General features: G+C 40.7%; 1 protein-coding gene across 1 annotated transcript; it reads right to left on the bottom strand.

The window, feature by feature from the left end:
* Positions 1–266: 266 nt before the first annotated feature.
* Positions 267–27,314, bottom strand: Luc7l3 (LUC7 like 3 pre-mRNA splicing factor). The gene is given in 13 exon segments (XM_090351021.1): positions 267–728; positions 730–739; positions 2,061–2,166; positions 2,272–2,412; positions 7,573–7,733; positions 8,711–8,994; positions 10,071–10,232; positions 11,932–12,036; positions 13,756–13,830; positions 16,706–16,850; positions 17,014–17,053; positions 20,069–20,135; positions 27,091–27,314. Coding segments are annotated over 13 exon segments (1,434 nt in total). The 5' UTR covers positions 27,190–27,314; the 3' UTR covers positions 267–689.

Genomic DNA, 27,314 nt, shown 5'->3' with positions numbered 1-27,314 from the left:
TTCTAGTTCACTGCACACCTTCGCATTTAAAAGCAAAATGCAAATTTATTCATAACCAAATTTATTCATAACCTCCCCCCAATTGAAGCACCATTATTTAAAACACCAAACTAGAAATGCTATAAAAATTACTTTTAAATAGAAAAAAGTACACTAATACCTCTAGCAATAGTGTACCTCTTATATTTAAAACAAGGGACTAGTTCAGAGTCAATAACTTTATTAGAAAAAGAGTAATACTAAAATTTTTCAATGACACAGACAAATCAACTCTGTAACAGAAAGTCAGAGATACTTTATTTTACTTCTAAATCCAAAGGCTAAGTATAGCAGAGTTGTAAAAAAAAAAAAAAAAAAAAAAGAAAAGAAAAAAAAGAAATCCCACTTAGTCTGATTCACATGAATACTAATGTTTAATCCTGTTTTCAAAGTCCAAGAATGAAAACTTGCAATTAAACACTGAGCGAGCCATATGTTTAGGTAATATTTCTTAAAAAGTCTTAAAGAGAAAATATGATACAGGACCTAAGTGGTATATATGCTATTAACACATGTTCTGAAATCTGGTAGGTCATATAAGTTCTGAATTAATTTTTAATTAAAAACAAAAAACAAAACCAAACTAACTGAGCTTTTTATACTTTTCTATGCAACTATAGCTTTCTTTCACCTCATTTTAATGTCGATCTTCACTTTATGCTGTTTTCAGTATTCTTCAAAAAATCTTCCAACAGTAGTCCTACAATGCAAAAGTTGGGGAAAAATGATAATTAGACAGCATATAAAAGGCAAAGTTTTTATGACTAAGTGTCGGCCCAGTCACTAACTGCTAATTATAACCTGTGTATTTGAAATGTCTGTATTTGTTTTTAATAATAAAGACATCGGTGTGATCCTTATCGCCATGTGCCTGTGTAAACTTTCCTACATGAAAATGGCTCATACAGATAGAACCCTAGAAAAGGAACACCACCAATTCCTTTCATTAGGAATATTTTGTCCCACACCACTAGCCCAAAGAATGAACAGTGTAGAGGAGGTTTAAAGAACACTTACAACACCTGGCTTTTTAAATAGCTCTTAAAAAAACCCAAATTAATTCTAGACAGTTTATCAGTGCTTTGCATGTCACAGATTGGAAGTGTCTGTCCTGCCGGTCACTGCTGCTTGTTATTTATCAGCCAGCGACGATTCCTATATTCCTATGGCTGACTGCAAATTCTCCTACACAGTAGGAAATATTAAACACATACCTCTTAAAGACTTGAGAATTGCATTGAATGTAACAAGGCGAATAATATGAAGTATTTACTGTATTTAAAATTCTTTAAAGATATCTAATTCTGGGCACCACTGCATCCCTACACACAGTTGAAAAAAAATTCCATTCTGTTAACATTTGATTTTTCACGCAATACACAAAAAACCCCTCTGTGCTTCTTGTAAAGAACAAAAAAGATACACAACAGTTAAGCGTAAAGATCACAGGCAATAGCATTCAAACATGGATGTGGGTAGAGAAAGGAGTACCTGGCATGAGTACCTGCTTAGTTTGACTGAATCCTTGATTTTTAATTTGGCTTTTCATGGGCCGCTCACAACACCAACGCTGTGTGAGGTATGGTAGTCAGCTGCAATAATTCATAAACCCTACACTTCCATCAATCCAATGCTACTGGCTCTCGAGTTACAGAACAAACTGCATTAGAATGCAAGGCAATAAAGCAAAAAACTAGAAACATCCTTGACAAAGAAATACTAGCAGTTTTAATTAAAGCAAAATAGTCCAACATGTGCCTCAGAAATAGTTAAGTTTTTAAAGCATATGTCTCTGCCAATGTACCAACACAAGATGGACTTAATACCAAAAATAAAAAAATAAAAAAACAGTTCAACCTTTTTATTAAAAAAAAAAAAGAAATGACAGCAAAATCCCTAAAAAAAAAGGATAATTAACTTTTTAATGGAGACTATATTACAAACGTGGGCAATAATTTCCAAAGAGGCACACTAATGGGGGCACGAGTCTGCTACAAAATAGCTGAGACAAAACAATGTACCTCAAAATGTTTTGCAGGACTACACTGTCTTTTCCTTCAGAAGATGCTTTTGTTTGTCTTCTTAATCGGCTTAGTTCCATCTTCATCTGTGCATACTTACGCTGCACTGTCAAACAGTAACAAAAAGCCCTAATCAAAGTGAGAAACAATACACTTACCTCTGTCTGATCTGAGGTCTTATCAGATCAGTTTTAATTGGACTGAGTGTCACCTTCAGATTTAATGTCTTCATTGGTCCCATTGACCTCATTCTTAGAATCACTTTCCTTCGATTCAGTGTTTGTGTCTTCACTCTGTTTTTCTCGACTACTCGACTTCACACTACTTTTTTTATCATCAGATCCCCTCTTTTCTGCCATAAAAGAAGACATCGACCACAGATTTTAAAGTGTAATAATTACGTTCTTTTGAAAGTGAAACAATTGAGAGATGGAAGACAATCAATTTCCGACTACAAGTACTGACAGTTACTGAATTGATCAAGACGCAATTTGTAAATTATGAGAGGTGAAGAAGAAAAATTCAAAGCAGCAGAGGTAAAACAACATCAAATTCTCTCAAACCAGAAAAGTTAACATGTATGGTGTAAAAGCTAAACAAATTTCATTTCAGATAAAGAACACAAAAGGTAAGGATATGCAAAGATATAACACAAAACTGCTCATAGGAGGTTAAATTAAAAGGGTAAAAACTAACCAAGGGGCAGGGGAGCTGGAATGTTTATTTAGTATACAGTCATGCAATCACATTTTTTTCCCCTTCCCTTTTTTTTAAGGTACTTGGGCTTTAAACTCAAGAGCTAGCAATTGCTCAACTGGAGTGATACCAGTAAGCCATGCCTCAAGTGGTCTCAATGGTTACTTTCAGGATAGGGTCTCCTGTCCAAGTAAATCTGTGATCTGCCTTGCTTTAGGTTTCCCATTGTCTCTGGGATCCCAAGCACATAGAATAGCGTCCAACTTCCCACTATGGGGATGGTTTCTCACCAACTGGCCAGGCAGTACAATCTTCATAATCTTAGCCTCTCATGTAGCTTGGAATGACAGGTACACACCACTGCTTCTGACTATGGGTTAAGAAGAAGGTCTCACAAATTTTTCTGCTAAGCTAGCCTCAAACTACAATCCTCCTGATCCTAGCCTCCTAAATAGCTAAGATTACAGGTGTGAGCAACTGATGCCTGACTCCAATCACATATTTTATTTAAATATCCTATAGCTAATATTGAGAAAATAGACCTTTCTCTTGAGCCACCTAATCTGGGCCCACCAATTCCACTAACAGTATACTTTCCATCAAACTCTTTGCCTTATCACTCTAAAAAAAAGTATGGAGGCCTAACAGATGAAATTCTTCTACAACTGATTTTTAAAAGTATCTTAAATTCCTTTCTAAGCAATTATATCTTTATGTGGTTTACTAAGAAAATTGGCAATTTTTTCTTAATTTTTTTTTTTTGTGTGGGTCATGGGTTTTAAACTAGGCCTAGGCACTGTCCCTGAGCTCTTCAGCTCAAGACTACAGCCCTACCATTGAGCCAAGCCCCACTTCCCATTTTCTAGAGGTTAATTGGAGATAAGAGTCTCAGGTCCTGGGGCTGCAAGTTTGGCCTAGTGATAAGAGTGCTTGCCTACAATGCACAAAGACCGGGGTTTGATTCCTTGGTACTACATAAACAGAAAAAACGTGGAAGTGGTGCTGAGGCTCAGGTGGTAGAGCTCTAGCCTTGAGAAAGTCCAAGGACAGTGCCTCAGACCTTGAGCTCAAGCCCAGGACTGGCAAAAAAAAAAAAAAAGGTCCTTCTGTGCCCAGGCTGGCTTTGAACCTTGATCCTCAGATCTCAGCCTCCCGAGTAGCTGTGATTACAGGTGTGAGCCACTGAGCCACAGAACCTGGCTGAAAATTGGCAATTTCATCTAAGAGGTATCTGTCCAAAAAGTGACATTTCAATTTCTCCTCTATTTCCTCTACTTTAGATAAGAGGCAAAGTGTTACAAAGAACAAGTATACTCTAGCCTTAAGGTCCTAGTAGAAGATTCCTTCAGAAAAATGTTAAAGCAAACTAGAAAGTTTTTGTGCAAGTTATTTTTCCTTTAAGAAAGACTAGTTTACCCAGAAGGTTATAAGACTGAAAGATGTTTGGGCTGGGAGTTTAGTCTAGTGATGGAGTGCCTAATCATGCCCGAACCCCAGTCTATGATTCCTCGGTACCACATACAGAGAAAAAAGTCAGAAGTGTGCTATGATTCAAGTGGTAGAGCTCTAGCTTTGAGAAAACCCAAGGATAGTGCTCAGGCCCTGAGCCCAAACTCAGGACTGGGGGAAAAAAAAAAAAAAGGTCGAAAGATGTCCAAACTCTGCAAAAAGTCATTATCACTCAACACCAAGTAACTTGGAGAAAGGGATGGAAATCAAACAAAACATGGTACAGGAAGGGCTCCATTTAAAGAGTGTAAAAACTTGGCTGGGAATGTAGCTTAGCGGTAGAGTGCTTGCCTAGCATGCAAAAAGCCCTGGTTTTGACTCCTCAGTACCACATAAATAGAAAATCTGGAAGTAGTGCTGTGATTCAAGTGGTAGAACACTAGTCTTGAGCACAAACAGGCTCAGGGACAGTGCTTGGACCCTGAATTCAAGCATTGGGGCTGGCAAAACAAAAACAAAAACCAGAGTATAAGGGTCAGGAGTTTGGCCTAGTGCTAGAGTTCCTGGCAAGCATGCACGAAGACCTAGGTTTGATTCCTTGGTACCATATACACCGAAAAAGCTGGAAGTGGTGCTGTGGCTCAAGTGGTAGAGATCTAGCCTTGAGAAACATCAAGGACAGTGCCCAGACCCTGAGTTCAAGCCCCAGGACTGGCCAAAAAAAAAAAGACAAAGAAAGAAAAGAAAGAAAAAATGTAAGAACTGAAGGTCTCAATGTGATAGACCATATCCAGCCCCATATTTGCAAAATATTGAAAGCAATATGTAGGTAATTATAAAACCTGCTTCATATCTGTCTGACTACTTGTGGGAACTGTGCTCTAACTGACCTTGTGGACAAGTTCTCCCTTTGTGCCTTATGGGCTTCTCCGAGGCACAGGTAGCTTCAATGAGGAAGAGTCCCCCGTAGAGGACTAGTAGTCAGTCCAATAATCTTATCTTCTGTCCTATGTAAATATGGCAAATCTTAATAGTCCTAAGGACATCTAAAATGTGTGGTGGATTTTAGAGCTATGGATTAAATGGAAACTCTCTTGACAAAGAGAGAACCTTAAGCTAGCTTATGGTAAGATACCTTTGTGTGGGAAATCACTTCTCATTTGTGGAGTTAAACTGCTTCCATTACAGCACCTAGAATAGTAACCATAGTCTTACTCATCTGCCATTACCAAATGCCTCCCACTGCTCATATCTGGCCACAAAGCCCAGGCTTGTAGTCAACATTTATATACTCAGGAATATCTAGATGGCTACAAGGAATTTCTAAAAGCGACCTCCCTTCCCACAAAGCATAAGACAACACTATAATGGCATTCCCAATCATTCTAGACAGGTCTAACAGAAAACTATGTAGTCTTTTCACCAGAAAACCCTTTATCTGTCCATAATCTAACTCAGCTCATTTGGCTTAAACAGAATTTTACTACATTCCACAATGCCATTATTACAGGAATTACAGGTAAGCAAGTCAAAATATCTCTTTATTTTATCCCCAAATCACACAAATATGCTTGCTTTTGGGCAGATGGCCAGTGCAACTCAACTCTGATTTTATATAGCTATGAAAAGCTAGCCAACTTTTGTTCACAAGAACTGACCCAATTGAAGTGGCACAAATGGAACAGAGCACATAATCTAACAAGACAGGATTAAAAATTTCTCATGAAGATAAATTTGCTTTGACAATCCTATTTGGTTCTTGACAGTTGAACCCTTGCCTAAAAAATGCATCTGAGTCTTCAAAGTTCTTAAAACTAATGCAAATGGCCAGCTACAGTGGAGCGCACCTGTAATCTCAGCAGTTCTGAGGCCAACGCAAGATTATGAGTTTGACGCCAGCTCAGGTTATAAGAGAGAATTCAAGGTCAGTTTACTTATATACATCCGTGTCCCTTTATAGAAACAGCTATTCTTTTTCTGACTGGCAGTGCTAGGGACTAGACTAAGAGCCTCAAGCATGTTAAGCAAGCTCTCTACATCACTGATCTACACTTCCAGACTAATAACTATCTTGAGTCACAGAAGCAATTTCCAAATTAAAAAAAAAAAATCAAACATTAAAGATCTGACAATAGTTTATTATATATATGAAATAATATCATAAGGAAATAAGTTCATTATTTGCGGTACTAGTTCTCTGACTGAAGCAAAACACATTGTTTAACAAAATTGAATAGATCTATAAAATTATGCAAAATGAACATCGCATAAAAGGATAGCATACAACTCAAATAGCACATAAACAGTGTTGTAATCAGATGTGGACAGACAGGCAAAACTGGATGAAACAGAGCAGATAGAAACCAGCTCTTTCTAAAATCATACAAAGCAGAACAGCTCAACTAATACAAAATGGAAGATGCTTTAAAAAAATCTGAAAACGGGGGGAGGGAAATGGGGACCAAGACTTGTGAAAGGGTATCAATGTATGTGAATTAATGCACCTTCTATCTGGCAAATACCATGTAACCCTTCTATTAATTACAATAAAAAATATATGGACAAAAAAATCTGAAAACAAAGGACTTGAATGACTGAAAAAGAATACTTTTTCAATAGGAACAAAATTTAAAAAGGAGTATATTTCTGTGAAGATGCACCAAAGACTACATTTGAAATGCATTATTAGTGCTAACAGCACAATCTGTTGGGAAGGCACAGAATATCAAAGAAAAATCAAAGGGGAAGATGAACATTTGAGCCAATGTAAAAACTTGGGTATTCAACTTCTGGAAACTTATATAGTTAATTAGAAGGAAATAAATGCTACAACAATGTACATTTACTTTGTAAAGTATCAGGAGTACTGGTTTTTTTTTGGTGCCAGTCCGGACTTGAACTAAGGTCCCAGACTTTGTTCTTCAGCTTCTATGTTCAAGGGTAGGACTACACCACTTGAATGGTTCCACTTCTTGTTTTCTGATGTTTAATTGGAGATTAAAATTCTGACAAGACTTTCCTCTCTAGGCTGGCACACACACACACACGATTACAGGCGTGAACCACAAGTGCTAGCTAGATGCCGATTTTCAAAATATGAACCAAATAACGTAATAAAGCCTACTGTCTAATTATCCTGAAAAGTAATGAAACACTTAAAAGAAACTACATGAAAGCATGTCAAATATCATTCTCACAAGTTAGAAGCAGTAATAAGAATGTTTTTTACTGAGTGGTGCTTCTTAGAAGTGAAAAGGAACATAGCTTGAAACAGAATCTGCTTGTCTCTGAAGAAAAATACATGGAAAGGAAAAATGAAAATAAGTTTCTCTCATATAAACTAAACCAAACTCTCATATAAACTAACCTTTCTCCTTGGATTTTCTATCTTGTTCTCTGTCCCGACTTTTGCTTCTGTGTTTATATGACTTTCGATCCCGGCTTTTTGACCTTCTTCGATCCCGACTTCGAGATCTATGTTTTCTCTCTGATCTGTCATGGCTTCTGCTTCTTCGTCGATCTCTACTTCTTAATAATTTAAGAGAAAGGAGGGCAACTGTGAGCTGGTATTACAATGAAAAAAAATCAGACTTAAGGAAGTATATTATTGAATAATTCTCTTAAGCTAGGAACTGGTAGCTCACACTTGTAATCCTAGTTACTCAAGAGGAGGCTGAGAGAAGAGGATCATAGTTTGAAGAAGGCTGAGGCAAAACAGTCTATGAGAATTTTATCTTCAATTAACCAGCTCAATTAACAGGCTTAAGTAGTTAAAAAAAAAAAAAAAAAAAAGCCTTAAACCAAAGTTTAGGGACAGCATCCAGTCCAAGTTCAATCCCCAGGACAGACAGACAGGCAGGCGCACACACACCACTTTCCCTTAAAGCAAACACCTAAAATTTTCAAATAGTTTTTGTTTGGGTTTTTTTTTTTGGTCAGTCCTGGGGCTTAATTCGAATTCAGGATTAGACACAATCCCTGGGCTCTTCAGTTCAAGGTTAGGGCTCTACCACTTTGAGCCACAGCTCCACTTCTGGTTTTCCGGAGGTTAATGGGAAATAAAGAGTCCCACAGACTTTCTTCCTTCCCAGGGCTGGCTCTGATCCTCTGATCGCAGTCTTTTGAGTAGTTAAGACTATAGGCATGCATGTGCTACTAGTGCCTGGCTTTTTCTAATAAATTTTACATTAGAAATCTTTCTTTTTTTGGGGGGGGCGGGGGGGAGTGGTGTCATGTGGCTTGAACTCCTGGGCACCATCCCAGAGCTCTTCAGCTCAAGGTTACTGCCCTAACCCTGGGCCTGGGTACTGTCCTTGAGCTTTTCAGCTCAAAGCTACACCCTACCCTCTGAGCCCTACTTCCAGAGTCTCAGGTCCTTTTGTGCCTGGGCAGGCTTTGAACCTTGATCCTCAGATCTTCGCCTCCATTGTAGGTAGGATTACAGGCGTTAGTACTTTTTTACTGTGGATTCATGAACTAAACAGGGCTTTGTGTGTTTTGTGTACCTGCTTCTCCTTCTTTCTCTACTTCGTGATCTTTTGTGGTCCCGAGATCTGCTGCATCTTCGGTCAGACGTGCGGCTTGAGTGTCTACTTCGTGAACGACTTCTCTTTCTTCTTTCTCTATCACGAGCTCTTTCTTTCTCTCTCTCTTCTTCCTCTCTTCGTCTTTTCCTTTCCCTTTCTTCCCGTTCTCTCTCCCGTTCTTTTTCTCTTTCTTCTCTTTCTTGTTTCTCCTTTTTTAGACGCTCATCTCGATCAGGTTCTTCAGTTCGTTTTCTTAATTTTTCCTGAAAAAAAATCAAGTTAGATTTCTGTTTTGTTGTGGTGCTAGGGATAGGCCCGAGAGCCTCAGGCATACTGAGCAAGCACACTACCACTGAGCTACACCCACACCCTTCAAACTGGGTTTTTAGGTAACTCTAATCTTTTTTTGTGTGTGTGGCTTATGAGGCTGGAATTCTAGTTCCTGGCATTGTTCCTGAGCTCTTCAGTTCAAGGCTACTGCCCTACCCCTGTAGTCACAGAGCTACTTCCAGTTTTCTGGTGGTTAACTGAAGATAAGAATCTCAGGGACTTTATAGTGCCCAGGCAGGCTTTGAACCTTGATACTCAGATCTCAGCCTCCAGAGTAGCTAGGATTATAGGTGTTAACCACCAGGCCTGGCAGTAAATCTCATCTTAAAAGACATCACTGAACAACAATTGTAAAGCTGTATGTAAGCCTAACTTCAGGAATCTGGTATACTCCAGGGAAATGGAGAAATTTAAAAGCCATGTACACACACTACAAAAGATATCATTACTTGAATAATATTTTAGGTTGATAGTTTGATGAACAGCAAAATGTCACCCAAGATTGTGATTATGGTACTCTTAGTACTAGGGGGTAAATCCAATGCATTGGCCACAAATTTTAGCTACAGTGAACTGCAACTATTTTTAGTGATTAGAATTAGGATTTTTTTTTGGGGGGGTGGGGGTGGGGGAATCTGTTATGTTCCTGAACTGAGGGCCTAGGTGCTATTCCTGAGTTTTACTTGCTCAAGGCTAGTGATCTACCAGTGAGCCAGTGCCACTTCTGGTTTTCTGGTGGCTAACTGGAGAAAAGACTCTCATGGGTAAGAGTCTCACAAAAGTCTTAGAATTTCTGTGCTGGGACTGGCTTCAAATTGTAATCCTTACATCCTGAGTAGCCAGTGTCCTGAGCCACCAGTGTCCAGCTAGAGTAGTGTTAGTTTTAGTTAGAGCTAAAACATAGGTTTCTTGTAAACTTTTTTGGTGGTACTTAAGATTAAACCTAAGACACACCACTTGTTAAGCAAGAAATTTATCATTTGAGCTATGTTCATACCCCTAAACTTACTTTTAATTCTTCTACAGTAGCTTTTATTTTGGCATAACCCATGTGTTGTTTTCCCATCAAATGATCATCCACCCGTGACTGGGCATCTCCTACTATCAAAAAGGCTCCACACACTTCACAGACTTCCATTTGTTTTTCTTGGGCAGCAAAACTTTCAATTGTCTGAAATGACAAATTCATTGGTATAAGAATACGTATAAAAGAAAGAATAGCAAACTCAAAAAACAAAACAAAACACCATTTAGAACAGACTTGGTAAAAGTACATTTAGAGCCCATTTGTAATGAATCTAAAAGCTGCAAATGTCCCCAACACTCTAATTTTTGGATATTAACAAGTTAACTTTTATAGTGAGAAGCATGGCAAAAGCAGCCAACTTGCATAGCCTCCAGGAAAGGTTTAAAAAAACACCAGTCAACTTCAACTGCTGAATACTCATGTTGTCTTAGAAAATTTCAATTTCCAGAAAGTTATCTATTTTAGTCTACATTAATTTCTTAGGCTTAATATGTGTGCTGTAAAAGTATCAATAAACTCCAAACTTAAATATTTATTATTTATGTAAGTCATCAAATAGTTTTTGTAGTTATTTTATTAGCTGAGTGCTGGTAGCTCACACCTGTAATCCTAGCCACCCTCAAGGGGCTGAGATCCGTGAATCATATTTCAAAGACAGTTCAGGCAGGGAAATCCATGAGGGTTTTGACCAAAAAAAAAAAAAAAGCCAGAAGTAGAGCTATGACTAAAGTGGTACAGCACTAGCCTCGAGGAAAAAGTCCAGGGACAGTGCTCAGGCTCTGAGTTCAAGCCCCAGAACTGGCAAAAAAAAAAAAAAAAACCAAACATATATATATAATATATTATATATATATAAATGAAGACCTATAGATACATATGTATCAAGAAATAGATGGATGGACAGGATCCGTAGAAAAAAACTGAGTTTTGTTTTTTTTTTTTTTGCTAGTCCAGGGCTTGAGCTCTGGGCCTGAGCACTGTCCTTGGACTTTCTCAAGGCTAGAGCTCTACTACTTGAGCCCCAACACCACACTTTCAGCTTTTTTTTCCTATGTATATGGTATCCGGGTCTTCGTGCAAGCTAGGCAAGTACTCTACCCCTAGGCCAAACTCCCCGCCCCTCCTTTTCATTCTTTATCTTCTGGTTAGGTAAGTCTGTTTTCAAGATGCAAAACAGAGCCTAGCAGCTGACAAAAGACCTTTTTATATCTAAAACACTGTATCCTTATCTAAAACAAAAGATTTGCAGCTGGCTGCCTGCCAACCAAAAATATTATTTGGCCCTTAAAAAAATGTTTTTGGGGGGAGGGAAATGGGTACCAAGATATGTGAAAGGGTATCAATGTATGTGAATTAATGCACCTTCTATCTGGCAAATATCATGTAACCCTTTTACTAATTACAATAAAAAAAAAATTCTTAAAAAAATAAAAAAATTAAAAAAAAAAATGTTTTGGAGGGCCGGGAGTTTGGCCTAGTGGCAGAGTGCTTGCCTGGCATGCACGAAGACCGGGGTTCGATTCCTCGGTACCACATACATAGAAAAACATCTGGAAGTGGTGCTGAGGCTTAAGTGATAGAGTGCTAAGCCTTGAGAAAGTCCAAGGACAGTGCTCAGGCCCTGAGCCCAAGCCCAGGACTGGCAAAAAAAAAAAAAAAATGTTTTGGAGTTAGAGACATGGCTCATTTGGAAGAGTGTGAGCCAATGAGCAAAAGCACTAGGTAGCAAGTTTGAATCCTTGTCTTGGACCAAAAATAAATGTTATGATGACTTGTAATTCAAGAACATTAAATCCCAGGTAATTCACAATAAATAGGCTAATTTTAGAAGTTTGTTACTTACCGAAGTTGTGGATCTAAGTAATTCTCTCTCTTCTTTTAACTGTTCAACTAATTTCATCATTCCCTGGGCTTCTTCTACCTTTCCTTCAGATCCTAATTCCTCAATCTATGAAAGAATAAAAAATAGTTAAAACTTTTTTCTAATCCAACTGCTTTCCTTCTTTCCTCTGTATTTCATTAACATTTAGTGATCTTATTTTCTGAAACTTCTCTGATTTATTCCTTGTGTATTTTTATAGCTTTCAAGAAATGCAACGAAATGATGCAACTTGGTTAATGTGGACATATGCATACATCCAGAAGTTATCAGCACTGCACAAATAATGAACACATTCACACCGACATAAGCTTTCCTCAGCTGGGGCACTAACTACACAGGAAACTAAGATCTGAGGTTCAAAGCCAGCCCAGGTGGGAAAGTCCATTAACCATCAGAAAACTGAAGTGGTGTTGTAGCTCAAAGCGGTAAAGTGATTGCCTTGAGCAATAAAAGCTCAATGACAGTGCCCAGGCCCTGAGTTTAAGCCCCACAACTGTGCACCCCTGCCCCTCCCCCGAAAAAAAAGCTAGCTTACTTTTTTTTTAGCTCTTCTCACAAACCCAACCTCATAGATATATGACTAAGAAACTGGTTCTATCACTACAGAATTTAATTTCGTTTGAATTTCCAAAACTTGTATTTAGCTGTTTTTTGGTCTAGCTTCTTCCAGTCAAATTAAAGTTCCTTCAAAGTCAACAGCCCCAGTTCTTTATTACTAACTAGTAATTCCATCCCTCTCTTTCCCTGGTCCTGGGACTTGAACTCAGGGCTTTGGGAGCTGTTCTTGAGCCTCTTTGAGCTCAGTGCTAGCCATCTACCAGTGAGACACAGCATCAGTTTGTGGCTTTTTCCTCTCTTTTTTAATTTTTTTTGCCAGTCCTGGGCTTGAGCTCGGGGCCTGAGCACTGTCCTTGGACTTTCTCAAGGCTAGAGCTCTACCACTTGAGCCTCAGCACCACTTCCGGCTTTCTTCCTATATATGTGGTACCAAGGAATCGAACCCGGGTCTTCGTGCATGCTAGGCAAGCACTCTACCACTAGGCCAAACTCCCGGCCCCATGTTTGTGGCTTTTTCTAAGTAGTTTATTAAAGGGAAGAGTTTCAGGTTCCTGCCCAAGTTAGTTCCAAACCATCATCCTCCAATCTTAGCCTCCTGAATAGATAGAATTATAAGCATGGGCCACTGGTGCATGGAGTTCTACCCTTTAAGAAACAGATAAAATCGGGGCTGGGAGTTTGGCCTAGTGGTTAAAGTGCTTGCCTAGCATGCATGAAGACCCGGGTTCGATTCCTTCGTACCACATACATAGAAAAAAGCTGGAAGTGGTGCTGAGGCTCAAGTGGTAGAGCTCTAGCCTTGAGAAAGTCCAAGGACAGTGCTCAGGCTCTGAGCTCAAGCCCAAGACTGGCAAAAAAAAAAAGAAAAAGAAACAGATAAAATCTTCCCCTAAATGATGAACTGTTTTTATATATCCCCACCAGCAATGTGTGAAGTTTTTAGTTGGTGAATACTCATCAACACTTGGTGTGGCCAGTTTTTTTCATTTGGGTCATTCAAACAAATGTTATAATTACATTATGGAGTTTTGTTGTTTTTGTTGCAACCATCTTGCTAATACTTAGCCCTAAATGGTCTTGAACTCTCCATACACCTGTTTCAACTTTACCAGAGCTGAGATTACAATCATGTACTACCTTGCCCACCCTGCATTGAGGTTTTAATTTGTATTATTGGGAAAATATCTTTCTCAATTATTTTTCTACATTAATGAACATAATCCTTACCTGCTGTAGAAGCACATCAATTTTGTCTGTTAGAACCTGAATTTTTTCTTCATTTTTGCCTGTTGGGCCAGCAGCCTGTTGAAGAAAATAAGATGCATTATATTATCATAGAAAAGATACAGGCCCGGTAGTAGTGCCTGCCTAGCATGCAAGAAGACCCAGGCTCGATTCCTTGGTACCATATACACACACACACACAAAAAAAGCCAGAAGTGGTGCGGTGGCTCAGGGCATAATTCTAACCTTGAAGAAAGCCCAAGAACAGTGCTCAAGCCCTGAGCTCAAGCCCAGTACTGGCAAAAAAAAAAAAAAGATAACATTCAAACTCTGAAAAAGGTGCAGCTCAGTGGTAATACACTTGCAAGGCTTTGGGTTCAATCCCAATACTGAAAATAAAAGATTTGAACCCTGGCTGGTGTGGTGGCTCATGCCACCTTGCTACTCAGGAGGCTGAGATCTGAGGATCAAGGTTCAAAGCCAGCCCAGACACTAAAGAACCTGAGATTCTTATCTCCAATTAACCTCTAGAAAACAGAAGTGGGGCTTGGCTCAAGGGCAGGGTGGTAGCCTTGAGCCGAAGAGCTCAGGGACAGCACCCAGGCCCAAGTTCAAGCCCTATGACCCACAAAAAAAAAAAAAAAAAAAAAAAGATTTGAACCCAGACACCAGGGGCTCACATCTGTAATCCTAGCTACTTAGGAGGAGAATGTGATCTGAGGAGCGAGGTTCAAAGCCAGCCTAGGCAGGAAAGTCTATGCAATTTCATCTTCAATAAACTATTCAAAAAGCTAGAAGTGGCACTGTGGTTCAAGTAGTAGAATGCTGGCATTGTGCACAAAGAGGTTCAGGGTTAGCCCGGGAGTTTGGCCTAGTGGTAGAGTGCTTGCCTAATATGCATGAAGACATGAAGACCCAGGTTTGATTCCTTGCTACCCTATACATAGGGAAGGAAAAAAAAAAAAGCTCGAAGTGGTGCTGTAGCTCAAATGGTAGCGCACTTGGCCTTGAGAAACCCAAGAAAAGTGCTCAGGCTCTGAGTTCAAGGCCCAGAACTGGCAAAACAAAACAAAGAGGCTACATCAGGCCATCCCCAGGACCAGCTTTAAAAAAACAAAACAAGGGCAGGGAGTTTGGCCTAGTGGTAGAGTGCTTGCCTAGCATGCATGAAGACCCGGGTTCGATTCCTCAGTAGCCCACATACATAGCAAAAAAAAAAAAAAAAGCCATGAGTGGTGCTGAGGCTCAAGTGGTAGAGTGCTAGCCTTGAGAAAGTCCAAAGACAGTGCTCAAGCCCTGAGCTCAAGCCCAGGACTGGCCAAAAAAAAAAAAAAAAAAAATCTTCTAAGACAGGACCTGGCTATGTAGCCCAAATTCAAATTCAAGACTCTGCTGAGATTATTAGTATAATTTGCCACACCCAACAACATTTTTTTTATGTGATAACTAAAGTTTAGATGTTGCTCACGCCAGTAACTGCAGCACTCAGGATAAGGAGGCAAGAGGACCTTGAATTCTAGGCCAGTTCTAATTACCTAGTGAGATATGGCCTAACACGGTCACATAAGGTAGTAAGAAATATTTGTCAGTTACACTTTGAAAAAGCTTATGATTAGCAAAATCAACATATTTTACTAATGAAGACTGAAAAAAAAAATTCCAGACTCAAAAAGGGCTAGGATGGGCCTGGGAGTGTGGCTTAGTGGTAGAATGTTTGCCTAATATGCATGAAGCCCTGGGTTTGATTCCTTGGAGAAGAGGCTAGAAGTGGTGTTGTGACTAAAATGGTAGAGCACTAGCCTTGAGAAAGCCCAAGGACAGTGCCCAGGCCCTGAGTTCAAGCCTCAGGACTGTCCCCCCAAAAGAAAAAAAGGCCTAGGAATATATGGTAGATAGACTACCTCCCTCCCTCATAAGCATAAAGCCTTGAATTTAAACCCTAGTATCTCCAAAAAATAAATTAAAAAAATTAATTAAAAGCATCTGAGGCCTGAAATAGAAACTGTTAGCACATCTGTTTAAGCTAAGAACTAGGCAAATATGTGAATTTTTGCATCCCTGATCACCTAACTCCCAATCCTAGAAGTCCTGTTGCTTTTGCTTCTACAGTCTTCATCCAAACTGACATTGCTTCTCTGGACTAGTACAGAAGTTTCCAAATATTTGGATTTGCTTCTTTCAGGGAACCCTTCAAAACGAAATCATCATTCTTTAGGTAGAGCTGAAATTACATTTCAAGAAATATAATTCAAAAGTGACCTAATAATCCCAAGTCTCAGGAGAATGAGGCAGGAAGATCACCAGTTCAAGGGCAGGTGGGGACACATAGCAAGATCCTATCTTAAAAAACAAAATTCAGATGGCCCTACTTCCTGATAACCTTTATATCCCAGTTTTGCTATGGTTCTGTGGAAAGATGTAACCTTTGCTTCTTCAGTCTTTGGATTAGATGTTCCCTCTTTGGGGTATGGTTCCCCTGGTTTTGGTGTGATTTGGCTTCTTTGGTTTGGTTTCTAGCACAAAGGTCATTCATCAAGGGACTTGCCTTTTCCAATTGAGAGGAATTTTCCTGAAACAACCCTGGCCTTTTTCCACATTCCATTCCCTTCTCACTGAGCTGAAGACAAGAAGGAAGGAAAACTGTCTGTGTTGGTTTCCTTGCTAAAACAGTGCCCAGATGGTTGGGAATGTAGTTGAGTGGTAGAATGCTTGCCTTGGGCATAATGCTCTGCTAGAATGTACAAGGCTCCAAGTTGATTCCCAGCACAGAAGAGGGTAATGGGGAAAGGAGGTGGAGGAGGGGAGAAGGGAGGGCCAAACTAGGAGGACCAGAGAATAGGAGGAGGGAGGGAGCCTAGGAGGGTGTAGCTTCAAAACAAGTTTCAAACATTAGGTCTCTAGATCTTTAGAGAATAAAGAATCTTTACCAAGATTGTATTCATTTCATACTTACTCCAGAGGATTGCTGGTTTTGAGATAATGCCAAACGAGCATGGCCTCGCCTGATTCTACGTTCTACCTCTGCAAGTAAGCTCTGTAAGTATCGCAAAAAATCCCTCTCGTAGCCAACTTTCATAAAACGAGAACTCTTCTCATACCTGATAAAAAAAAATAAACATACATTCACTAACAAGTCACATATTCTGTATTAACTTGCGTCAAGAACTTTGTATTTAGGACAAAGAGTAACCAGGTATATATGAAGTGAATTTCTGATTCTTTCATGCTGCCAAAGAGCAAAAAAAAAAAAATACAACTTACTGTTTTCGTAGATTTTCATCATGAATTTTTTCACATGGACCTAAGAGACCAAAAAAAGTGTTTACATGACATTTAATAAACTTTCCTGTCATACACCTAATAGCTTCTTGCCTCAAATTTATAAATTTTATGCTACTTTGGATTTTTAGTTTAACAATCTTTTTTTTGGGGGGGGGGGTGCTGGTCCTAGGGCTTGACCTTGGGGTCAAAGCCCTCAAAGCTAGCACTCTACCACTTAGGCTACAACTCCCACTTCTGGAAGGAGGGATGACTAAGACTCATGGACTTTATGGCCTGGGCTGGCTTTGAACTGTAATGCTCAGATCTCAGCTTCCTGAGTGGATACGATTACAGGTGTGAGCCACTGGTGCACAACTTAAGTTTACAAATCATATTCATCAAATATTTAGGCTAACATGTTTTTAGTATTTATTTTTAGCCACACAAATAGTATTTTCTGTAGAACCAAACAAAAGGTGGATAAGAAAAATACTTGAAGCCAGCGCGCTTGTATCCTAGCCTGTAATCCTAGCTACATAGGCTGAGATCTGAGGGTTGCAATTCAAAGCCAGCCTGGGCACTAAAGTCCATGAGACTCTTATCTTCAATTAACCACCAGAAAACTGGAAGTGGCACTGTGGCTGAAAGAGGTAGGGTGGTAGCCTTGAGCTAAAGAGGTCAGGGACAACGCCCAGAGTTCAAGTCCCATAAATGACCCCCGCCCCGTGCAAAAAAAATTATATTGATAAAAGTTCTCCTTATTTTTGTTTCCTGAATGTCTGTTTCCAACTGTTTCTCAAACATCTAAACTTAGCCAATGAAAATTCTCTCAATACTAATGTATCTTGAGTCTTGAAATACAGCAGAGGCCAGAACAAGTTGCTCATGCCTGTAATCCTACCTACCTAGGAGGTTGAGATCAGAGGATTACAGTTCAAAACCAACTATGGGCAGGAAAGTTCTTAAGACTTTTCTTTTCTTTTTTTTTTTTTTGCCAGTCCTGAGCTTGAGCTCAGGGCCTGAGCACTGTCCTTGGATTTTCTCAAGGCTAGAGCTCTACCACTTGAGCCTCAGCACCACTTCCGGCTTTTTTCTATGTATGTGGTACCAAGGAATCGAACCCGGGTCTTCATGCATGCTAGGCAAGCACTTTAACCACTAGGCCAAACTCCCGGCCCCAAGTCTTTTATTTTCAATAAAACTACTAAAGATAGAAAGGAGGGGGGAGGCAGACAGGCCAGTCCACAGCAGATTAATTCATTCTATTACATTAGCTTTTTGTCTTATTTAAATCTAGGATGTTAAGGCCAGACATGGTGGCTCGAGCCTGTAATTTCTGCTACTAACAAGGGACATGAAGATGAGAGGAAAAGAGTGGTTTGAAGCTACCCTGGGCAAAATGTTAGGAAGACCTCCACCTCAACCAAAAATTAAAATTAAAAATTAAAGGGCATGCATAGCACAATTACCACTTATTCTTCGAAACTTCCCCCATCTCTTGGTTTTGTTAATTAATCTATCATGTTGAATGTTTTCTTGAAGTGTCTGAATAGTATTCCTTGGCAAGTGACTGATTTCTAAAAGCTAATTAAAAAATATGGCTGGATTCATGACATTAAAAAAATATAAATGGTTGGATGTTGTTTGGCAACACCAGGTTTGTCATTAAAGGGCATTGCCAAATGAAAGTCAGACATTCAGACTTTCTTTTGGGCGATTCCCAGAGTCCATACTCAAAGAGATCTCTTCTCTGAAAAGGCTGACTTTCCCAGTAAAGAATCCTTTCTCTTCTGAGGATCTGGATAGAGGGCAGGAGAATCCCACTTATTAAGGACTTGTTTAATCTCTGTTTATAATCTCATTTTACTCACTACTGACCTGTGCTAAATGGAATTTCAAGAAGATCTTGACTCTTCCAGCCCTAATGTGCTCCTCGATACTCTAAGGCAAACACTGTGATGTATCTAGAATACAAGTTATGTACCACACTTGAGAGAACAAAAGTCAATTGTGTTCTGTAATTTTTGGCTTAGATGACTAGAGTCTAGTTCAATTCTTGCAGAATATAACCCTCTATTTTCCTGGGGTATTAGGGTAGGAGAGGGAAGATCAATAGGTGCAAAGGACAACCTATACTAGTAGTTCTCTACTAGCATGCAATTTTATCCCCAGAGGACATTTAGAATTGTCTTTAGGCAAGTTTGGTTATCCTGAGGAGTGCTACTGGCATATAAAGGGTAAAAGCTAGGGATGCTCCTAAACTCCTACAATGCATGGGATAGTCAGTGAAAACTACTTCAAATTGTCAGCATTGTCAAGGTTGAAAAATCTCCGAAGGAAGCAAGGGAAGGGGTGACATAGTGTAAAAAGAAATGTACTCTTTACCAGACTTATGCAACCCCTTTGTACATTACCTTCATAACAATAAAAACTAAAAAAACAATATTCCTGAACTAAGCTAGTGCTGGTGAGTTACACATGTAATCAATTCTAGCTATTGAGGAGGCAGAGATCTGAGGATCACAGTTCAAAGCCAGCCAGGGAAAGAAAGTTGTTGAGACTCTTTATCTCCAATTAACAACCAGCAAATGGAAGTGGAATTGTGATGGCTCAAAGTGGTAAAGCACTTGCCTTGAGCACAAAAGCTCAGGGACAGCACCCAGGCTCTGGGTTCAAAGCCTCATGATCAACAAACAGATAAATAAATAATTTCCACAATGGGTTTTCGGAGAAAGTAGAAATAGACATGTGCGTTTAATTAGGTTACCACTAGACTAATATAATTAATACATTCAAATACTTCAAGTAAGAAATAAGTTATAGGGGCAGAGGGGAGGGAAATGGACAAAAACATGAGAAGGGGTATCAATGTGTGAGAAATAATGCACTTACTATCTAGTGAATGTAACTGTAACCCCTCTATACATTATCCCAACAATAAAAAAAAGAAAAATTTAAAAAAAAATGAGTTATAAGCACAGGTGTGTATCACTCAGGCCAACCAAGAAACATTAAATCACCAATTTCACAAAAATTACAAAGATAATTCACTTACCAAGATCTGAACGAGTATTTGTGAACAATTCCGCAGGACAAAAGCCACATAGATAATATTTACAAACCTAGAGGACAGAAAAAAAGATACTTAACTTTTTTAAATTGCTACTTTAAAACTATTAGAGCCAGGGCGCAGTGGCTCACGCCTGTAACCCTATATACTCCAGAGGCTGAGATCTAAGGATCAATGTTCAAAGTCAGCCAGGGAAAGAAAGTTTTTGAGACTCTTATCTCCAATTAACCTTTAGAAAAATGGGAAATAGGGCTTGGCTCAAGGGACAGTGCCCAGGCCCAGAGTTCAAGTCCCATGACCCCCCCCAAAAAAAACAACTGTACTAGAAAAGGGTGCCAAAATTTTATTTCTTGACATACTCATATTTCAACCAACCAAGCATAAGAACATTTGTTGAACCTTATTAGTCTTCACATTTCTGAATTTCAAGAAAGAAAAGATATGCAAGATGGACAGAATTAATTTACTTTTTAATTGCTGTTTCCTGGCTCCAAAATAGCAACAGTAAATATAGGAAGCCTTCTCAGAAAAAAAAAAATTATATTAAAAAACCTACACTACTGCTGGGCACTGGTGGCCCAAATCTATAATCCTAGTTACTCAGAAAACTGAGATCTGCAGACCATAGTCAAAAGTCAGCCCAGGAGGAAATGTTCATGACACTCTTATCTCCACTTAACTACAAAAAGCTGGAGGGGGAACTAGCCTTGACCACTAAAATTCAGGGACAGCAACCAGAACCCAAATTTAAGCGCAAGGACCAATGTGCTCGCGCACGCGCGCGCGCGCACACACACACACACACACACACACACACACACACACACACACTCATAAAAATAAATTCTACACTAGAGCTGGGGCATAACTAAAGTGGCATAGTATTTGCCTAGCAAATGCAAGACCATGGGTTCAATCCTAATATCGCAAAAAATACATAAATGTAATTTTCTTCTTTTTTTTTTGCCAGTCCTGGGGCTTGAACTCAGGGCCTGAACACTGTCCTTGGCCTTTCTCAAGGCTGAAACCCTACCACTTGCACTCTACCACTAGGACAAACTCCCATCCCTAAATGTAATTTCTTTGAAAAAAACAAAAACAAACAAAAAGCCAGAAGTGATGCTGTGGCTCAAGTGGCAGAGCCCTAGCCTTGAGAAAGCCTAAGGACAAATCCTCAGGCTCTGAGTTCAAGCCCCAGGTCTGGCAAAAAAAAGCCAAAACGAATTGCCAAATACTTATATGAAATCCATCTTAAAACCAGACAGTAGTATTTAACATAAGAAAGTCAAAGGTGGGGCTATGTCTTAGTTAAATACAAATATTTAGGGAAATGTGGATTGACACTTTATCCTCCCCACTGTACTCTGCACACTGACTAAACATTATCAGTAATTCAGGTCATCAATTTCTTCCCATCAAAAAACCATACTAACATCTTAATTATTATTTTTTAAATTTTTTACGTCCTAAATATTTAAGGGCCTCTGTGTTAAAGCCCTCACTAGGTATCCCAGTCTGAGTTAGGTGCCCCTCTTGTGGGTTCTCAGCACCCAAGAGTTCATTGTGACTGTGTTAAATGTACTTAGTCCTTCACAACCTTTTTTTTTTGTGGTCAAGGGACAGGGATTGGGAGATGTCCCAGAGCTCTTTTTGCTCAAGGCTAGCACTCTCCTACTCCTGAGCCACAGCTCCACTTCTACTTTGGGGTGATTAACTGGAGAGTCTCATAGGACTTTTCTGCCTGAACTAGCTCTGGACAGTGATTTCTCAGATCTCAGCCTCCTGAGCAGTTAGCATTACAGGCTTGGGCCACAAGCACGCAGCTCCTTCATTTAAAAAAAAAAAAAATGGGGGAGTGTCAGTCATGTGGCTTGAACGTGGGGCCTAGGCACTATCCCTGAGCTCCTACTGCTCAAGGCTAGTGCTTTACCACTTTGAACCACAGTACCACTTCCTTCATAATTCTTTTTATGTATGTGTGTGTGGGGGTCATGGGGCTTTAACTCAGCCTTGGGCGCTGTCTCTGAGCTCTTCAGCTCAAGGCTACTGCCCTAGCCCTGGGCCTGGGCATTGTCCCTAAGCTCTTCAGCTCAAGGCTACGGCCCCCCTGAGCCAAGTCCCACTTCTGTTTTTCTAGAGGTTAATTGGAGTCTCAGATTCTTTTGTGTCCAGGCTAGCTTTGAATCTTGAGCCTCAGATCTCAGTATCCGGAGTAGCTAGGATTACAGGTGTGAGCCATGTCGCCCAACTACTTTCATAATTCTTATTAATCACACTGATAGCACTCCAGGGCTAAGTGCCGTATCTACAGCATTCTGTTACCTAAGGGCAATAAACTGACTAAATAAATACTGTAGCTTCCCCATCTAAGCTGCCTTCTCCCATAGTGGAAAAAAGCAAAAAAGTCTAATTAGGAGCTGGAAATGAGCCTTAGCAGTCAAGTGCTTGCTTAGCATGCATAAAGCCCTGGACAGTCCTCAGCACCACATAAACAAAAAGGCCAGAAATGGTGCAGTAGCTCAAGTGGTGGAGCACTAGTCTTGAGAAGGCTGAAGGATAGTGCCCAGGCTCTGAGTTCAAAACCTAGGATTGGGACCAAAAAATGTCTAATCACATACTATATAGGGGGTATTCATTCACATATATTTTTCCTAAAGCAACTACTCAGGAAATGTGACAATATTCATTCATTACTTTTTTCTTTTTTTTGCCAGTCCTGGGCCTTGAGCTCAGGGCCTGAGCACTGTCCTTGGACTTTCTCAAGGTTAGAGCTCTACCACTTGAGCCACAGTACCACTTCTGGCTTTTTTCTAAGTATGTGGTACCGAGGAATCAAACCTGGGTCTTCATACACACTAGGCAAGCCTCTGCCACTAGGCCAAATTTCCAGCCTCATTACGTTTTGTTGTTGTTGTTTGTTTTGCCAGTCCTGGGCTTGACCTCAGGGCGTGAGGACTGTCCTTTGATTTTTCTCAAGGCTAGAACTCTACCACTTGAACCTCAGCACCACTTCTGGCTTTTTCTAAGTATGTGGTTCCAAGGAATCGAACCCGGGTCTTTGTGCATGCTAGGCAAGCACTCCACCACTAGGCCAAATTCCCGGCCCTTGTTACGTTTTTTTATTTGAAAGATACCTAATGACATTTAGGGTTAAAATTAATGCTTCAACATAATGGAAGGGCTAGGGGATATAAAGAAAATGCTGTAGCTATGTATTAACACAGATTTGAATAAGGATATATACAGTAATATTCTCACTCTTCTCATTTGACAGTATGACATTTGGACTAGGCTTCACATTAGCTAAGTAGGTGCTCTACTGAACTATACCTCCAGACCTGTGTTTTGTTATTTATTTATTTATTTATTTATTGCCAGTCTCAGGGCTTGAACTCAGGGCTGAACAATGTTCTTTCTCAGGGTTAGAGCTCTACTTGAGCCACAGCACCATTTCTGACTTTTTTCTATGTATGTGGTACCAAGGAATCAAACCTGGGTCTTTGTGTGTGCTATGTAAGCACTCTACCCACTAGGCCAAACTTTCCTGGCCCTTCCTCATTATTTTTGAGATAGAGTCTCACTTCCCACTCAGGTGCTATTTTCTTAGGCTACAATTGGAAATTTTTGTTTTTCTTTTTGGGGAAGGGTCACTAAGTAGCTCAGGCTGGCCTGGAACTGTACAACACCTTCCTCAGTTTTCTAACTACTTAAGTTATAGGAAGAAACCACCATTCCTGGCTTAATATACTACTGCTTCTTCCTTTTGGCATTTTCTCATCCTATTTGAAAGGAATCAAAACAAAATGACCCTGGCTCAACTTAGGTAGCTTTTCCCATCTACAAGTGTGGGAAAGAAAAATTCCCAGATAGATTAAAAGCCAAAAGTATGGTTATGTATCAATCTCTTCTCTATTTTTACTGTCTACAGTAATTCTACTATTTAGAAAAGGTTGTATACTTTGTTCTGGCCATCATTACCAACATCACCCTCTCCTTTCCCCCAGGCATGATCCGAAATGCCAATTAAATGACTTGATACTTTCACTCTAGAATAAAGTGCAACCTGTCATTAAAGGCGTAACATTTTAACTATGACTATCAAGTTAAAATAAATTAAAAGCACTAAAACAAAAAACAAAACAAGGAGGCAGAAAATAGCAGTTATTTTTCTTGTTAATGCAAAATACTCAAACACCCTATTTGTTTATCAGCTAAACCATCGAGTTTTCTACCTTTGTAAAACTTAGGCTGATGGGTTAAGCTCTGACACAGTACTGAGCCCTTAGTTCAAGTCCCAAGACTGACCAAAACAAACAAGAACACAAGAACTCTTACTTTAAAAAAAAAATCAGTCCTGGGGTTTTACTCAGGGCCTGGGCACTGTCCCTGAGCTTCTTTTGCTCATGGGTGGCACTCTACCATTTGAGTCATAGTGCCACTTCCAGCCTTTTCTGTTAAAGAATCAAACCCAGGGCTTCATGCATGCTAGGCAAGCACTCTACTACTAAGTCATATTCCCATCCTGCAACTCTTACTCTTAATGTGACAAATGGAGACCAAAGGTTGTTTAAAAATCCACAGAACTCTTTTTTAAAGATTCTCGTTGCCATAGTGGCTCATGCCTGTAATCTTAGCTACTCAGGATCAAGGTTTAAAGCCAGTCCGGGTATAAAAGAATCTGAGACTCCTATCTCCAACTAACCTTCAGAAAACGGAAAGTGGGGTTTGGCTCCAGGGTAGGGTGGTAGCCTTGAGCAGAAGAGCCCAGGGACAGCGCCCAGGCCCAGAATTCAAGCCCGATGACCACCCCCCCACCCACCCAAATCACATCTTGGGGCTGCAAGTTTGGCCTAATGGTAGAGTGCTTGCCTAGCATGCACAAAGACCCGGGGTTCAATTCCTCGGTATCACATATACAAAGAAAAAGCCGGAAGTGGTGCTGTTGCTCAAGTGATAGAACTCTCATCTTGAGAAAGCCCCAGGACTGGCAAAAAAAAAAAAAAAAAAAAAAAGATTCACATCTTGCTGAGTGGTGGCTCATACCTGTAACTGTAGCTACCCAGAAGGCTGAGATAGGAAGACTATGGTTCAAATCTTGCCTGGGCAAGAAAAGCTGGTGAGACATCTCTACTTAAAAAAAAAAAAAAGGGGGGGGCTGGGAGTTTAGCCTAGTGGTAGGAGTGCTTGCCTAGCATGCTCAAAGACCTGGGTTCCATTCCTTGGTACCACATACACAGAAAAATGCCAGAAATGGTGCTGTGGCTCAAGTAGTAGATCTCTAGCCTTGCCTTGAGTTCTTGAGTTCAAGGCTCAGGACTGGCAAAAAAAAAAAAAAAAAAAAAATTGCCTGAAGTAGACCCGTGGCTAAAGTTATATGGTGCTAGCCTTGAGCATAATTAGCTCAGGGACATTGCGCAGGCCCTGAGTTCAAGGACCAAGACAGGCACAAGAGTCACAGGTAGGGGCCAGGAGTTTGGCCTAGTGGTTAAAGTGCTTGCCTAGCATGCACAAAGACCCGGGTTTGATTCCTTGGTACCACATACATAGAAAAAAGCCGGAAGTGGTGCCGAGGCTCAAGTGGTAGAGCTCTAGTTGAGAAAGTCCAAGGACAGTGCTCAGGCCCTGAGCTCAAGCCCAGGACTGGCCAAAAAAAAAAAAAAAAAAAAGAGTCACAGGTAAAATTAATCACAAGTACATGAATGAATTTAACAAATACCCTGCAGAATAAATTATATTGTAGAACACTATATTATTCTTTAATTGGGTTGCATACAACTCAATACTTTAGCCAAACTTTTTGTTTCAATGTAAAGGGCTCATTTAGCAGTAACGATGCTCCTGCATTGCAAAAAAAAAAAAAAAAATTCTATCTAAAGATTGTTTTTAAAATAGCAAACACCTAATTTTAATAATGCCTGTATGTTAGCTGGACATGGAGGCACACAATAATTCCAACACTAAGGAGTCTGAAGCAGGAGGCTCTCCAGTTTCTAGGACCATGTGGATTTCACAGTAGTTTCAGGCTATCCTAGGTTCACAGAGTGACACATGCCAAAAAAAAAAAAACCCAAACAAACAGGGAGTGGCTCTAATTGGCTGAGCGCCTGCCTTCCAAGCTGAAGAGCATGAGTTCAAACCCCAAGGCTGTAAGATTAAAAACAGGGCTCTGTCAAAATATTTCCTCTTATTCTAATCAGCAACAGTTTTAAAATTATGGTGTTTGATTTTATGTGGAAAGTACAATTAAAGTTTTACAACTATCTAAAATAAGCGTCGCATTATACATTCAAAATTGGATTAAAAAAAATCAGAAACACACTAACTGTATTTGTAAGGCGACAGCTCCAAGGCACGGTGGAAAGCAAGCAGGACTCCAAGTTTAGTTTTGTTCATTTCTTGCCTAGAAATTGGGGGGGGGGGTGAGTTCTCACTTCTGAACTTGGGGGTGGGGGGCACATGTGATGGTTGCTCTTTCCACAGCAGGGCAAGAGGGTCGACTGCACTGCGATGGAATCGGGAAAGCCTAACAACCGCCAATCTGAGGGACTTGGAACGACTGTCAAACATCCGTAAACCACGACGATAAACCCTGCCGACTTATGAACCTGTCACCCCGCGTCCCCTCGAAGCTCCAAAACGAGCCACGCTTGAATCAGCGACGGCCACGACGCCCGCCCCCCCGCCCCCGTCAAGTCACCACGGCGAACCCACGTAACGGGAAGACGGCGCCCTTCTCTCCGTTCTCCGTGAGGAGAGCGATCGCCCCAGACGCCCAGCCTTCCCCTTTCCCGCGCCTCGCCGGCCGGACTGCACTTCCTCGACGGAGCGACCGCGGCGCGGCAGCCCGGGCCCGAACCCGGACCCCCGGGGATCCCGCCTCCCGCCCGGACGGCCGCGCCGCGGCCCGGGACTCCCCGCCGCCGCCGCCCCGCCCCGCCCCGGCCCGCGCCGCTCCCTCCCCGCCCCCACGGCGCCCGGGCGCAGGCCCCAGGCCCGCGGGGACTTACGCTCTCGTGGTCCCACCGCACGTTGCTGCGCTTCTCGTCCGGGGCAAGGTTTCGGTCCCGGCCCATTAACTCATCCAACAACTGTGCGGCCGAAATCATGGTGCTTCTCTCGGGCGGCTGTCCCCACCAGCCCTGGCACCTGTCCACTCAAAACGCTGGCGACACGCTGGCCGACCCTCCGCGCCTCACTCTCAGGCCCAAACACCTCCTCCACCGAGGAGCCG

This window comes from Megascapheus bottae, chromosome 17, assembly GCF_031878675.1.
Source record: "Megascapheus bottae isolate mThoBot1 chromosome 17, mThoBot2.hap1, whole genome shotgun sequence".
Classification (NCBI taxonomy): Eukaryota; Metazoa; Chordata; class Mammalia; order Rodentia; family Geomyidae; genus Megascapheus; species Megascapheus bottae.
Note: the sequence above shows the minus strand (reverse complement) of the source record. Positions and strands in the feature narration are given on the sequence as shown.